Here is a 14,216-nt window from a genome sequence, read left to right on the forward strand (position 1 = left end):
CAGGCAAACCACGGGGTTCAGTCCCAAAATAATAATACACTAAACAAGACACACACAAACACAACACGGTCACAAGTCCAGAGTGAGTGCTCTTAGTGAAAGTGGTGATTTACAGGTTTATTTGTGTACAATGGTGACGTGGAATCCGGGTTTAATTGCTGGTGGTTTAGCTACAGCTCCTGGAGGTTAGCCTTCTATAATGACAAGCAGACAGTTAGCAACAAACAAAGCACTTAACACTCACAGTAATTAATTACTTCCATTTCCCAAATGGGTCCTTTCAGTAACCATAATGAAGGAACAGATTACATCGTCACATCCCCTGTTATACCCTTAGCCATGCCCCCTGCAATAGCTAGTTCAATCATGTTTCCTCCAATCCATGACTGACACAACCCGTACCGCATTAGGGTGATGACTTCAGGCATTGTGACTCCGCCCCCTTCCCAGATGACTGGCTTTCGACTGACCCTGGAATGAACTGCCAAACCATCCAGTCCGGGGCACACTGTTCCTGTTATACCGTGCCCTCACAGGTCGGGAGGGAGATTGTTGACTAGGATGCATTCGCTCTCTGTTACAAAGTGCTATTCAGACATAAGATACATTGTATTGTTTCAACTGAATCTGTAAAACAGCCTAAGCCAATAGTATTATACATTTAAATAGCATTTAATTGAGGGTGTCTTGGGTCAATTTTTCAACCTAAAACAACAACATTTTGAAACTGTGTAATATCTATATACACAGCCAGCTGCCTCAATATTATGGTATTATCTGAACCACTGATGATGTTGGTTTCTCACTACAGAGACATGCATTACAATATTCTGCATATTTTGATATTCAGTAATCAGCACAGCCATTTCTGCCTTAATACATAAAATATACATTTGCTTAAATCACTAGCAAAATAACATACAGTGTGGTCTTAAATGATACTTTGCAGGGAATGAAGTTTGGAAAATATTTTAACTATTTACTAATTACAGCCTACTGTTTAGGTTGAGCAATGGTATATATTTATTAAATGTGGCTGTAAATGACAAAAAAAAGCTTGATACCATGACACTGGAACTTGTATATGTATTCCTATATGTTGAACCGCATAACTAAAATTGTAGCAGTAGTAATTTCATACCTATAAGTTTATAAAACAAATTGTACATCATTTGTTTTGGAAAACTAAAGCAGCTTAGGCTTTGTAAGGCTCTGCATCCGTTGTTATATCCAGGTCTGATCTGGAGGAACAAAATATCTGATAAATGACATAAGTACTAAAAACAGTACTAGGAATTTCTCATTTTAAACCGATTTCTGAAATGCATATTTTCAACCATATGTAAGTAACGGATGCAGAGAGGAAATGTACCTTTCACAGATCACATAAGTGTGCTGAAAATACAAGCAAAATTAACATGCAAAATGTTATAGGTAAACCACAGGAGAAATTTTAAGGAAATAATAATCCTTTGAAAACAGTCCTTATGTCTACAATGGATTCATGTCTATTTTGTCATAGAATTTGATAAGTTTATGTAATTTACAACATATACCACCTTTTTTTGACAGTCTTGGTTTGTGGCATATCCCTGTTCGTTCATGACTGAATAGCAATGGGGCTCACATGCTAGTTGTTACCAAATGTAACATACCACAGGATAAAATGAAAATTATCTAAACCTTTGATGATTTTACATTGTTAGCTATTCTCTGTTATTAAGGGAACTTGACATCATTTTTTCATAATTAATTTATCTGGTTTTATTTTTATTTCAACTCAAACAAAGGCAGAAAACATAACACGTTGGAAGAATGTACAATACTGATGAATGCTTTGTCGCTGTGTTTTAGGTAGAATTCAGTCAGCGATGAAATGATTTACCTTCTGTTTGCTATTCTTTTCATGGCAAGAGAAAATCTGACATCCTATCTGCAATGACTGAACTAGTCCTTGAGAAGAACACACACTACTTGATCTGAATAGCAATGACAAAGAATCCTTTACCAGTGTTATAGACTCCACGCTGCACAAGAGGACAAGTTAAGCAATGACTTACTGTAACTGCTGTAAGAAAAACACACACCACTAACATGTAAAAGTAGTAAAATAAGGTATAGTTTATTGCAGTAATAGAATACAAACAGCAGCTAGTTCTGGTCTCAGTACACCTGAGCACTGGACGCTGGGTTGCGTCATCCTTTATACTTAAGAGAGTTTCCCCCCTCAAGCACAAGACATGCGCAGCATTTCAAATACAAACAATTTCCATATGTATGTTATTATTAAGCAGATAACACGCAGATAAGAAGCAGATAATATACCATGATAATGGAAGACAGGACGGCATGACTCTAGTTGTTTTCGTCCTTGCATGATATGTTTTCACAGGTGTGATGGGTTACTGTGAGATTCTGTGGAATTCTGTCTCTGCTTATCACATGCCCCTGACAGTAAGCTCAGAATAAACATTGTCAAAACTGCACTCACCCCTGACGCACAAGAATAAGAAAAGACAGAAAATGATACAAAAATCCTCCACTTATGAGTTTTTATATAAACCCTTTATTACAGTCTCCCCTGAAAACTTTGAAAACCTACAAAGACTTTTTCCACATAAAGTCACCCACGGATAGCGTTATATTCCTATCTTAGGTTGTCTGGTCTGTAAATACCAGTTCTTATCTGTCTTCAGAATATAACCTACTCTCTAACTGTTGTGATCAGTCATACATCTGTCTCCTTTTCAGTATTGCCATAGCTTTGTAATATCCTTGAATTAAGCATTTTAGATAGCAAAACATTATGCATACACACTGTAAAGTAAGCAAACACAGCGCTACAGATCATTTAAACAAATAGTCCCAATATGTGTTAGCATAATTAGCCTCCATGGTCTCCCCATTGTTTACATAAATTTGAATTTGTTCTTCTAACATCTACTCCTTTCTCACCACCTCAATCAAAGTCTTACGGATATTAACCAGTTCATTTAATAATAGTTTTATCCTTTCAGTTGCAGGTAAAGGGCAACCTAGAACAGAGAACTAAAAGTCATCAGTTGCATGGATCTTAATTTCAGTTAGTACGTATGGTAACGGCATATTCCCAATCATGATACTGCAAGTGAGATTGATACCAAACGCCTGCTTTGTTATGCTACATTTTAACCCATTTTCCCAATAATATCTGTGATTAGTAGTCACACAGTAACTGGTTCTTCCCGGATAAGCCACCTGTATCTCCTTTCCCAGTACTCTGGGATTCAATTAAACATTTACCTGTTTTATTTTCATGAGCATTCCACTGATAAGTACTTAAAGTACCTATTATTCTGTCACCTGGGCACATGATTATTCCCACTGACTGATGATATTGTAAGCAATGCCTTACTGTAACTGCTCATTTTAGTGGCACAGGTACCTGCATGGGGAGAAGAAATATGAATCCCTTTATGTAAGAAATGTCACTTAAAAAGCCTTTTTTGATGATTATATTTCTAGTACTCTAGTCAGTCAGCTACCAAACTAGTCTTTGAAATGCCACGATAGTTTCATAATGGGGCAGTGACTTAATTCCAAAGCTTTGGAATGCTTTAGAGGATTTCAGCTTATATCCGTTACAGACAGCTTAGTGGCCTTTCTTGTTTTCTTTATGCTGATTATTGGGTTTGTTGCATTCAATTTGCTTATCTGGCCCTTGCTCAAGCTAAAGGACATCGCTTCAGCTGATTTGAATGCCAAAAGCTCAGCTTGTTTGAATGCCACTGGTCCAGCTCCTATTTGTTAACTGCTGTACTTTGCTTACTTGCACATCTGCAGTAGCACAACATAGAACTCTAGACTTCAGAAAGCTATGATCTAAAATATGTAAAATTGTAATAAAAAAAAAATAATGTCTTGACACAACTTGGCATAGATGCCACAAGATACTAGAATTTGTCTCAAGGGCTATTACCCCTTCAGTCTACTATACATTTCAGACTTGACAAGCCTCTCTAACAGTTTTCCCTCTGTTTGCAGCCACAGCTCTCTCTCTCTCTGGGTGACAATTTTGCATTTGTTTTGCCTCTTTTAAATGCTGTTATATCTTTGAATGTCCCCCTTCTTGGATGATTCCGATTCTGCAGCTCATTGAGCTTTATAGTTCTGTAAGTAAGGATCACACATCACATCACACAATCAACCTAATGTGTGTCTCTAATTCAGGGCAAAGCCAAACCCACTTGGGTAGACGGGTCTTAACAAAGAGACCAAGCAGTGTATATCACCACAATCAATTTCAAGAAAGGATTTCTAAACTGACCGCTGGTTGAATCTAAGCTTAGCAGACAGGACTAACAACAATCTAATAGGATGACAACAGGTCATTTTATTATCTATGCCTGGAGCACAACAGGCATCACACAGTTTGAAAAAATATAACCCTGTATTATCTATTCTCATCAGGGATATTAATAGCTAAACAATGAGATCTGTTGCACCTGTACAGTATGAACTTGGAAGATACTTACATTGCTTAAAAATATGCATAATCAGCTTATATTAGAGACTCAATTCCTACTGTAGAATGTAAATTATGTCAAAATTTATGATTTGTATTTTATTCAAACCATAAGGTTGTATTTGCCGTGGATAAATCACCACTTCTGTTTTATCTATTTATTACCAAATGTTTTTTTTTTTTAATACCACTCACAGCCCTGCAAATTGCTTCAATCATCTGTGAAATTGCTTAAACAAAAATAGATTAAATGACTTTTTCTCCAACATAGTCATTCACATTTAGAGTGAGAAATTAAAAACACGAATGGCACAAAAAGAAAATCATATTCACTTTTGAATTTGTATTTGTGAGCATGCTTAAAAAGCAAATGACCTTCAGCATAGTCTTTCTTGGTGATAATATACTTCTTCATAAATTTGATTCATGTCCCTTTAGCAATTCCTGCAGCCCATCTTCCTGAAGAAAATCGAATCCACCCTGATGCATTTTAGTATTTGTTTTGATTTTCCCAAGACTGCACCTCTGATCACTACATCTCCAGACAGCAAATCAGAGTCTTTTATTGAGAATTGACAGCATATGCTTGGTTGGCAGTTGCTCCCACCTAAATAAGCACAGATCCCTCCGTCTTCATAAGTCGTACCCCTGAGCCCTAGCATTGGTCTTGTTGGTCATCTCTGAACTTCTTTTTGTAGTGTGTGGAGACCAAAACTTTATAAAATACTATATTCTATGTGTCATCTCATCAGTGCATTTATACAACCTCATCATAACCTTTGATTTATACTTGTGGCAGGGAGAAAGCCCTGCCGGATTGAAAGGTGTGTGTGGGGGGGGGGCGCGATACTGGGTTGGCAGGGAGGGGGTTAAATTCCTCCCTGTCAATAACACGACTTACAGAGACTAGGGTGTGTGAGCTATGCATCAGCTGCAGAGTCACTTACAACTACGTCTCACTCGAAAAACGGAGCACAAGGAGGTTAAGTGACATGCTCTGTGACAGTGGCTGAGGTGGGATTTGAACCGGGGACCTTTAACCTTTAAAGACCTTTAAAGCCAGTTTCTTTAACCACTGGACCACACAGCCTCCTAGGTATATAAAAAGGGTGCTCATGGGTGTTAATTTAGAGTTAATGTTGGTGTTGTAAAAGGTAGGTGTTGCTGTGCTGTTTGTCCTATATTGTCGTGAGTTTTTGTAGACCTTTTTGTTTTGGCCCTTGTGGTATTTATTTTGTAATGGGTTTTGTTTTGTTTAGTGTTTGTTTTGTATTGCAAGTAAAAGTGTGCATTTGTGCTTAAACGGCGGCTTTCTGTGTGCTGAGTCTCTCTCCCTGCCGATAACATCCTGGGCCGTGACGTTACCCTGTCACAATGCTCTATACTTGTTACTACAGTATATAACCAAGCATTCTGTTAGCCTTCTCACATTGCCTGAGTCTCTTCACAATGATGAATCCAGTACAAGACCAATGTGTTTCTTTTTTCCTCTCCATACCGTGCTGGTTCTAACTCAGTCCCTTCGATTTGGTATTTGTATCCTATGCTTTTATGGCCGGTGTGCAACACTTTAGAGTTGATGATACACACCTGTTAAAGTAGAGTGAACATGCTGAGGATTCAGAAACTGTAAATAACAGCAGATGCTGCAACAGCAGTCTGTTTCTTATGCAGCTCATGCACATTGCTAAATAAAATCATCTGGGATAGAGCCTTGAATCTCTTCTGAATTGGTCTTGACCATGCAGTTGCTGTCACTGCTAAATGTAAGTAAATTGTAAATCACCAGCAGAACAGTTCAGTGGCAGCACTGGGGAAATTAAGTATACTATTAATTTATATATATATATATATATATATATATATATATATATATATATATATATATATATATATATATATATATATAATATGACATTGAATATAGAGGGCTAAAGGGATCGAAAACTAAGATAATGCAGACTTGGAATAGTTACAATTAGAAAAAAAAGGACCTTGTAGACATGCCAAATTTAATATGCCCACGGGATATCAGAATACCTAACCAATGGCTTTGTTTAATATTATTCATTTTTATTTATTTTGTTTCTCAGAAATTTGCAACATGGCCTATTTACCATCAAGTTAGCCTTGAATCAAAACTGCCCTCTGCTGTGCAGAAGTGGGAGTGACTGATAGTATTCCTGAAAGATAAGCCTTGTTAAACGTTATTGTAAAGATTATGATTTTAGTGTTTTTACCAGACAAAGTTTTAACCGTTTAACCACCTTTCCCCAAAAATGTTGTCAGGTAATTTCTTAACATTCCCCTTGCGTAACGTTATTTAGCTATAATAAATTGGACATTTGCTCTCAACAAATGTCACAGTTTAATAGTTTAAGGGAACCTGAATTAAAATAAGTATGTTGTATAGCTAAAACTAATTTTCTTCAGGACATGTGTACCAGTGGACCAGTAGGATTTTTACTAAGGATGCCAATTGCACTGTTGCCAGTAGGCTGCACAAAATAAATATCTGATATAAGTACTTGTTTATCTTTCTCTAAACTTAATGCCAATAAAATATAAATATATTCAGTATCTTTCTTCAGCCCTGATGTGATGTCTTTTGAGGGAGTTGTTATTGGCAGTAGAATGTGGACTGGTAATACGAAACTCCAAAAATGCTGCTTTCAGTATCTTTTCTACTAGTACTAGTCACTCCAATTTGTTTAACCCAAATTAGGTTAAAAAAATAAATAAAACACAGTAATGTTAACCCCTACTGACGCTGAACAAATGTTTCTCTTTTTATGTTGGCTACCTGCATAGGATGTCCTGGCATGTGGGATAACATCACCTGTTGGAAGCCTGCTAAGATTGGGGAAGTTGTTGAAGTCCCCTGTCCAGAGTTTTTTGGAATTGTAGGTTCTGAAGATGGTAAGTAATTCATTTTAAATGGATTGCTTACTATAATACATTTAAGATAAACTTTACTTCTACATCTTATGCATTCATACATATGAAAGTTTGTTTTGGAAGATACAGTAACCAAGATTTGCCATCTACAATATATTCACTATTTATTGAAGAACAGCATGGTAGTTAAAAGGAATATTTAAATAGAAAGTGATGGTATTTACAGAAGAAGGATCATAGCAATTTAAAATCTATACGTCTAGTGAAACAGGCATAGCTGTCCATGTACGTTTAGTAGTATTCCGTTGACATATGTACAAACCTATATTATATCTTTGAATTGCAATCTATGCAGGTAGTTATAAAATAGACATGGTGGTGTTTGAATTAAAAAAAAAAAAAATTGCAGCAAAATGTCTTTATGTATTAGTATTTGTTAACCATGGTCGAAAACCAACATGAGCAACTTTATATTTGATTTTTTGTCAGTAAAAAGTACAATATTTAGATTTCTGTAGTTCAGATAATTAAAATATTGTAAGGCACATTGTCTTCCCCATTACTATATCAAATGTACACAAATCATTATTCTCCAGCTGCTGTATTTTTTTTCTTTTTTTTTTTTTTTTAGTTTACTTTGTCACATTATGCAGGAGCATTTTGAGTCATATTTAGCACAATTTAAACAACACAGATATTTTAGGATCTGCACCCAGTAATATATGTTCTTTGCCATTCAGATACTAATAAAACCCATTTTTAGTGTATGTTTACTTTGAGCTAATGACACAATAAAGGGGTTTACATTATTTAAAACACAGCCACAATGTATTTTGTATTTTAAATGCATAGAGCCTATGCCATTAACAACCCCCCCCCCCCCCCCCCCGAGTTCTATTCACAAGTGGATGACTAATACCAGCAAGACATGTTTATTGCAATTATCTCTCTTGTCTTTCAATTTGCTTAATGCTTAAACTGTAGCTAAGAATAGCAATAATCAATAGTATTCCTTTGTGAGTTATGCCTTCACCCAGGCCATACTTAAACTACAGTTATATACCAAAGGTGAAAGACAGAGACAATATAATCAATTTCTTTATTATATAAACAAAATATATGGGATTAGTTAATTTCAAAAGAAACTGCATTGTGTGTTTGTTTTTTGTTTTTTTTGTTGTTTTTTTTTGTTTTTTTCCAGAGCCCAGTATTAAATATAAAGGTTAAATCTGATTCAGGTTACATTTACCTCATTAAACAGACCCCCATGTGTGTTTCTGTTGCAGACTTTGTACACATCAGCAGAAACTGCTCTGAATATGGCTGGTCAGAACCTTTCCCACATTATTATGATGCTTGTGGTTTTAATGAGAATGAAACCCTTCATGAGGTAAATACAAATTAATCGCACACAATTATAGCAAACTCTTTTGTCATCCATTTTTAGACATGCCTATTTTCATCTCCAGTGGTTCCCATACAATTACTGCACTTGATTAAAACAGTTCCTCTCTCTTTGTGCATACAGCCTATTTGTTTTCTGAGTGTGGCTAGTTTTCAAAATGCAGAGGGAGAAAAACAGAACACTCATGCATATGAAACATCTTTGAATAACTCTAAATGTGTGATCAGTGGGCTGGTGTTTTTCTTTTACTTTTTACACAAGTTGTGTTAAAAATGTCCCTTCATTTAAGTACTATACTGTATCACAGTTTAAGGAACATGCAACATGAAAATAAATTTAACAGTAAAAGGAAACATGAAATAAAGTGAATATGGAAGTGTGGCTATGGCATATTTTGACCTTAATGAAATAAGTCATGCCTTCCCATTACCTTACAAATTAGAGATGGTATACTTGTTTTTGAGAAATGTAGAAATCATTTGAACTACACATTCCTTTTGTTTATTTAAAGGATCTGTATTTTGTGTCAGTGAAGGCTCTATATACAGTTGGATACAGCACATCCCTAATCTCTCTCACGACTGCAATGGTGATTCTCTGTCGTTTCAGGTGAGTAATGCAATGTTACACAAATACAGGGGGTATTTAATGGCCGGTAGGAGGATTGCTACCTTTTTTTTATAAGGCTTGACCAATACTTCATAAGATATCTGTTCACAGTATTTTTAAGGGGTTAACAATTAGCGTATGCACATCTGAAGTAATGTTTATTTAATTGATTTTTTATATGTTTTCTAATATGTAAACTAGGCTCTATATCAGCCAAAGTGTCTTTATAGAATTATTTTTTCTTGCAGTACACTCCTGTGCACTGGATGATGCTGGCACTTTCTAATGTAAAGACACTTTGGATGATCTAGCCAACATTACATATGGCTATGACAGGCAACTAGAACTGAAGCGCTGCTCCTGAACTCAGAATCAAACCCCCTTACATTAATTTATAATAACCTATAATATTTTAAAACTCATAAGGTAATGGTACAAATTACTACAGTAACACCTTTAAAGTTATCTCCAAACTAATTGTATCCTATTTCAGTGATATGATTGGTTGGGATCTGATTAGTAGTGGTGTCTGACTTTAATAAGTGGGAGGCTAAATCAACAAAAACCTGCTTGTACTGCGCTTATATATATATATATATATATATATATATATATATATATATATTCTGATTCACAATGAAAACGCAACAGTCTAAATTTTACGTCAATAGCACATTGGGCACATACATAATGTTATTTACATTTTAAATAGTGAGCAGATAGGTTTGTTGATTGTTTGAGTAGTATTGTTCCTTGAGATAACAAAATACTGAGCTCAAGTCATGTGATTTCATAAAAACGGCAGGTGTTCAGTTTTTGGTATTTAAGTCAAGTTAAAATTGCCAAAACGAGTTGATTAAGAATCTGTATAAATAGCTATTCGAAAAGATGTAAAAATGATTTTAATTAATGCAAGAATAGCGAAAGATATGACCATGCCCCGCTTAAGTAATGAAGATCGCCTGGTTGCTATCAGCATGATTGAAGGCAGCCTGTCTTTGAGAGAAGTTGCCCAGTGAATGAAATGTTCTACTTCAGCAAATCAGCAGACTAGTCCAGAGAAACCAGAAAACTGGCTCTGTGAGGGACAGGTCATGTCCTGGAAGGCAGAGGGTCACCACACCGGCCCAAGAACGTTATGCTGACTGTTGCGTTGTTCAAGCCAACCAGTGTGTCGGTGAAAGTGTGATGATGATGTGGGGAGGAATCTCCTTAAACACAAGAACGTCTTTGGTGCAGATTGAGGGTAACCTTACTGCTCAGCGATACATTGACAAAGTCCTTGAGGCAACAGTTTTTCCGTTCCTGCAAGCCAATCCGGAAGTGTCGATTTTCCAGCAGGACAATGCAAGAGCGCACAGTGCTAGGATTACAATTGCACGAAATGTTGAGGTCTTGCCGTGGCCAGCTTTTTCTCCTGACCCGAGTCCAATAGAACATCTGTGCCATCCACAGGAGACAACAGTGACCAGCCAACCTTCGCCAGCTGGCTGCAGCTGCACAGGAACATCCCACAGCAGCCTATCCAGAGGCTGATCAGGTCTATGGGTCAACGCTGCCAGGATTGTGTTAATGCTCAGGGAGGTCATATCCGATACTAACTTTGTGTCACGTTTCATACTGAAAACTCATCATGATTCCTTGATCTGTATTTTTGTTCACATTTTCTGTGATCTATGTTTAAAATATTTGATTAAATCCATTAGACCTGAGTGTTGCGTTTCTTTTGTGCATCAGTGTGTGTGTGTATATATATATATATATATATATATATATATGATATTCAGGTGCATTTCAGTATTGTTTTTGTTAAATACTTTTTATTATATGCGGTAAAACTATCGTTGCATGTTTCAAAATAATGGAATACTATACTATACCCAGCACATAAGGCAAGCAGCTGAATATAAGAAAAAAGAAATAGTGGACTCACTTGATATTGATGAATCCTCAGTTTTGTCATTTGTAGAAAAACTCTGCCTCTCTGTCCTTTCTCTCCAGCAAAATGGTCGATAACATCATCATACCAGCATGGATTTTTTTTCTAGAGCCTTAACAATTCTCTTTTCAATTGCAATAAGTGCAAGCGAGGAAAATGGCATATGTGGCTGGGCTTAATTGATTGTTAATTAATCAATTAAGTCCCAGCCACAGTCTGAACATGTATTTGGCAGGGATAGTATTAACCCTATCCCTGCCAAACTGGAAGAACATCAATATAACAGGGCTTGCACCCTGTCACAAGTTGATTGAAGGTTATAGAAGTGTGTGGAATAAATACAGAATCCCGTCCCATTTTGAGGCTACAGAAAACTAGCCTTGAAATGGGTGGGATGTTAGCCAATTGGATTACGTATGTTTCAAAAATGTATGAAACAGGCACTAGAAGCCACCAGAGACAAACGGTTAACACAGATCAGTATTGTTGTTGCGCTGTGAATATGTTTTACTTTTACAAAAATGACCTGTTGGCTTAGCCTCCGCAGCCTCTTAGACATAACTGGATCTGATGTTTGCTGAACTGAAAAATATACCAAACTATTTGCATTCTTAGAAATCCATATGGTGTTTTGTTCTTCTTTTAGAAAACTTCACTGCACCAGGAATTTCATTCACATGAACCTTTTTGTGTCGTTTATTTTACGAGCCATATCAGTTTTCATTAAAGATGGAGTCCTCTATGCTGAAGAGGAGAATAATCACTGTGTTTCAACAGTAAGTAAACATGATCCATATATGCAGCAACATTTGACTGTGTAACTATGTTGTTACCCATAACTGTTTTTTTTTGGTTTGTTTGTTTGTTTGTTTTTAATAAAATGGCCTTAAGGATTGGTTGCAAATAATCCCGACCCTGAGAACAGCCTTACCCTTCTTGTAAGTCGGTGCTTCTGTGGGAGAGTAAAGAACAGCAATACTTCCCCCAGAGCCGACTGAAAATAACAAAATCAAATATGTAGGAGAGACAGGTATATCATTATATAAAAGAATACAGAATCACCTATCAAATATAAGAAATAAAAAAGTAAATGAACCAATAGTTCAACACTTTAAAAAAAATGTACATAATATGAATGACCTACAATTTGTAGTTTTAGAAGAAATGTAATTAGATAATGTACAATACAGAAGAATAAAGGAAAATAAATGGATACATAGGCTCAATACCGTGATGCCTGAAGGTTTAACTAGTAAGGAATAGTAGATAGTTACATAATTAACAAATTCAATGACATCACAAACACATTAATAGATAAAAATAGAAATAAGTGAGTGTAGTTGCATTGGCATCAAAAGCCTATAAGTTCCTCCACTGTTTGTTTTCAAACACACTTTCCCTTGACAAAGGTATGTTAAACATACCGAAACGTTAGGAAATTGTTCACGTTACTGTTAAAATGTAAGGCTGTAGTTAATGCGTACCCCATAACTTAGCATGAAATCAAGTACATGACCTAGTTTGAAAGTATTCGTGACTTAAAAGTAATGTTGCATTTTACTCACCCAAAATACATTTTACTCTCATAGTGTCCAGGGGTGCTGGGGGTGAATTACTCAAAGACCCCAAACCCTTGTGTAATATATATTACACACATTATAAATTAATAATTTTTTGTCCTCTGGTGTTTTCCTCAGATTGAATGTAAAGCAGTGATGGTGTTTTTCCACTACTGCGTCATGTCAAACTACTTCTGGCTCTTTATTGAAGGGCTCTACCTATTTACCTTGTTGGTGGAGACCTTCTTCCCTGAACGGAGATATTTTTATTGGTACACAATCATTGGATGGGGTAAGACAAGAAAGCTGTTAACATTCCACTTGTGTAATATTTTAAGTAGGAAACACCAACATTATATATTGTGCATGTTCATGTTTGATTGAAACAATTTGGGTGGAGCTTTGTAGCAGGAAAAAAACAACAACTTTGAAGCATGTTTTAGTTTCACACATTTGTGTACTGCTTATACATTCATTGTGTCTGTTACAGTACAGTAATTTATGTTAGATTATTTTGTTTAACTGTCCCCTTGCCTTTGATGTTTGCATGTATATATATATATATATATATATATATATATATATATATATATATATACATGCTTGGATGGAAGCATCAGTAACAAGCTGATTCCGGGGGCATTGATACATGCATTGTGCACTTGCGTCTGTCACGTCAACCCTGCTTTATCAAAAGCAGTGTGAAATCACGTACCCGACCCGCATGACACCGGGTCCTGACCCGTGTAAGTTCTGACCCGGGTAGAGCGTGCCATTGTGAAAGGGGCTTTGCTTATCCGATCTTGTAAAAGACAAAAGGAATTCCATCAGAAAGCTGTGTTGCATAATTTTATTTTAACCATGAGAGGGAGCGTGATGGTTTGTTTTTCACAGCATTCACCACTAAACGGCAGTCTCTGTTGTCTTATTAATGAAAAAAATTAAAAAATAAAACAAATAATCTTTATTCACAAATCTTATTTGATAGATCTAAATGTGTTTAGTCTGTTTTGGTAAATGTAATGATGTTATGAATACATATAACCTCTCTAGACTGCTGACTGTTGTCAAATAAAACAGCAGCTGTCTAAAACATGACTGTCCCATACATTAGAATACATATAATATATACATTGTAAAGCATAAGGATCGATATTAAATCTGTGTTCACAGGGACTCCTACTGTTTGTGTCACCACCTGGGCTGTGCTTAGATTACACTTTGATGACAATGGGTAGGTACTTCTTTAGGTATTTTGCCCCTGATAATAATATATTACATTGTTTGTTATGTTCAACTTCA

The 14,216-nt window shown here is 36.0% G+C and overlaps 1 protein-coding gene across 10 annotated transcripts in view; it reads left to right on the forward strand.

Annotated features, from left to right (window-relative positions):
• The window catches only part of LOC117435706 (pituitary adenylate cyclase-activating polypeptide type I receptor-like), a 78,408-nt gene that overhangs the window by 35,335 nt on the left and 28,857 nt on the right, over positions 1-14,216 (forward strand). For all 10 annotated transcript variants that reach the window (XM_034059066.3, XM_034059069.3, XM_034059067.3 and 7 more), the window contains exons 4-9: positions 7,316-7,423; positions 8,689-8,792; positions 9,319-9,416; positions 12,002-12,131; positions 13,053-13,206; positions 14,088-14,148. In XM_034059066.3, coding sequence (XP_033914957.1) covers positions 7,316-7,423; positions 8,689-8,792; positions 9,319-9,416; positions 12,002-12,131; positions 13,053-13,206; positions 14,088-14,148 — 655 coding nt within the window. The remainder of the gene's footprint in view (positions 1-7,315; positions 7,424-8,688; positions 8,793-9,318; positions 9,417-12,001; positions 12,132-13,052; positions 13,207-14,087; positions 14,149-14,216) is intronic.

The sequence above is a fragment of the Acipenser ruthenus genome, chromosome 3, assembly GCF_902713425.1.
Source record: "Acipenser ruthenus chromosome 3, fAciRut3.2 maternal haplotype, whole genome shotgun sequence".
In the NCBI taxonomy this organism is placed as follows: Eukaryota; Metazoa; Chordata; class Actinopteri; order Acipenseriformes; family Acipenseridae; genus Acipenser; species Acipenser ruthenus.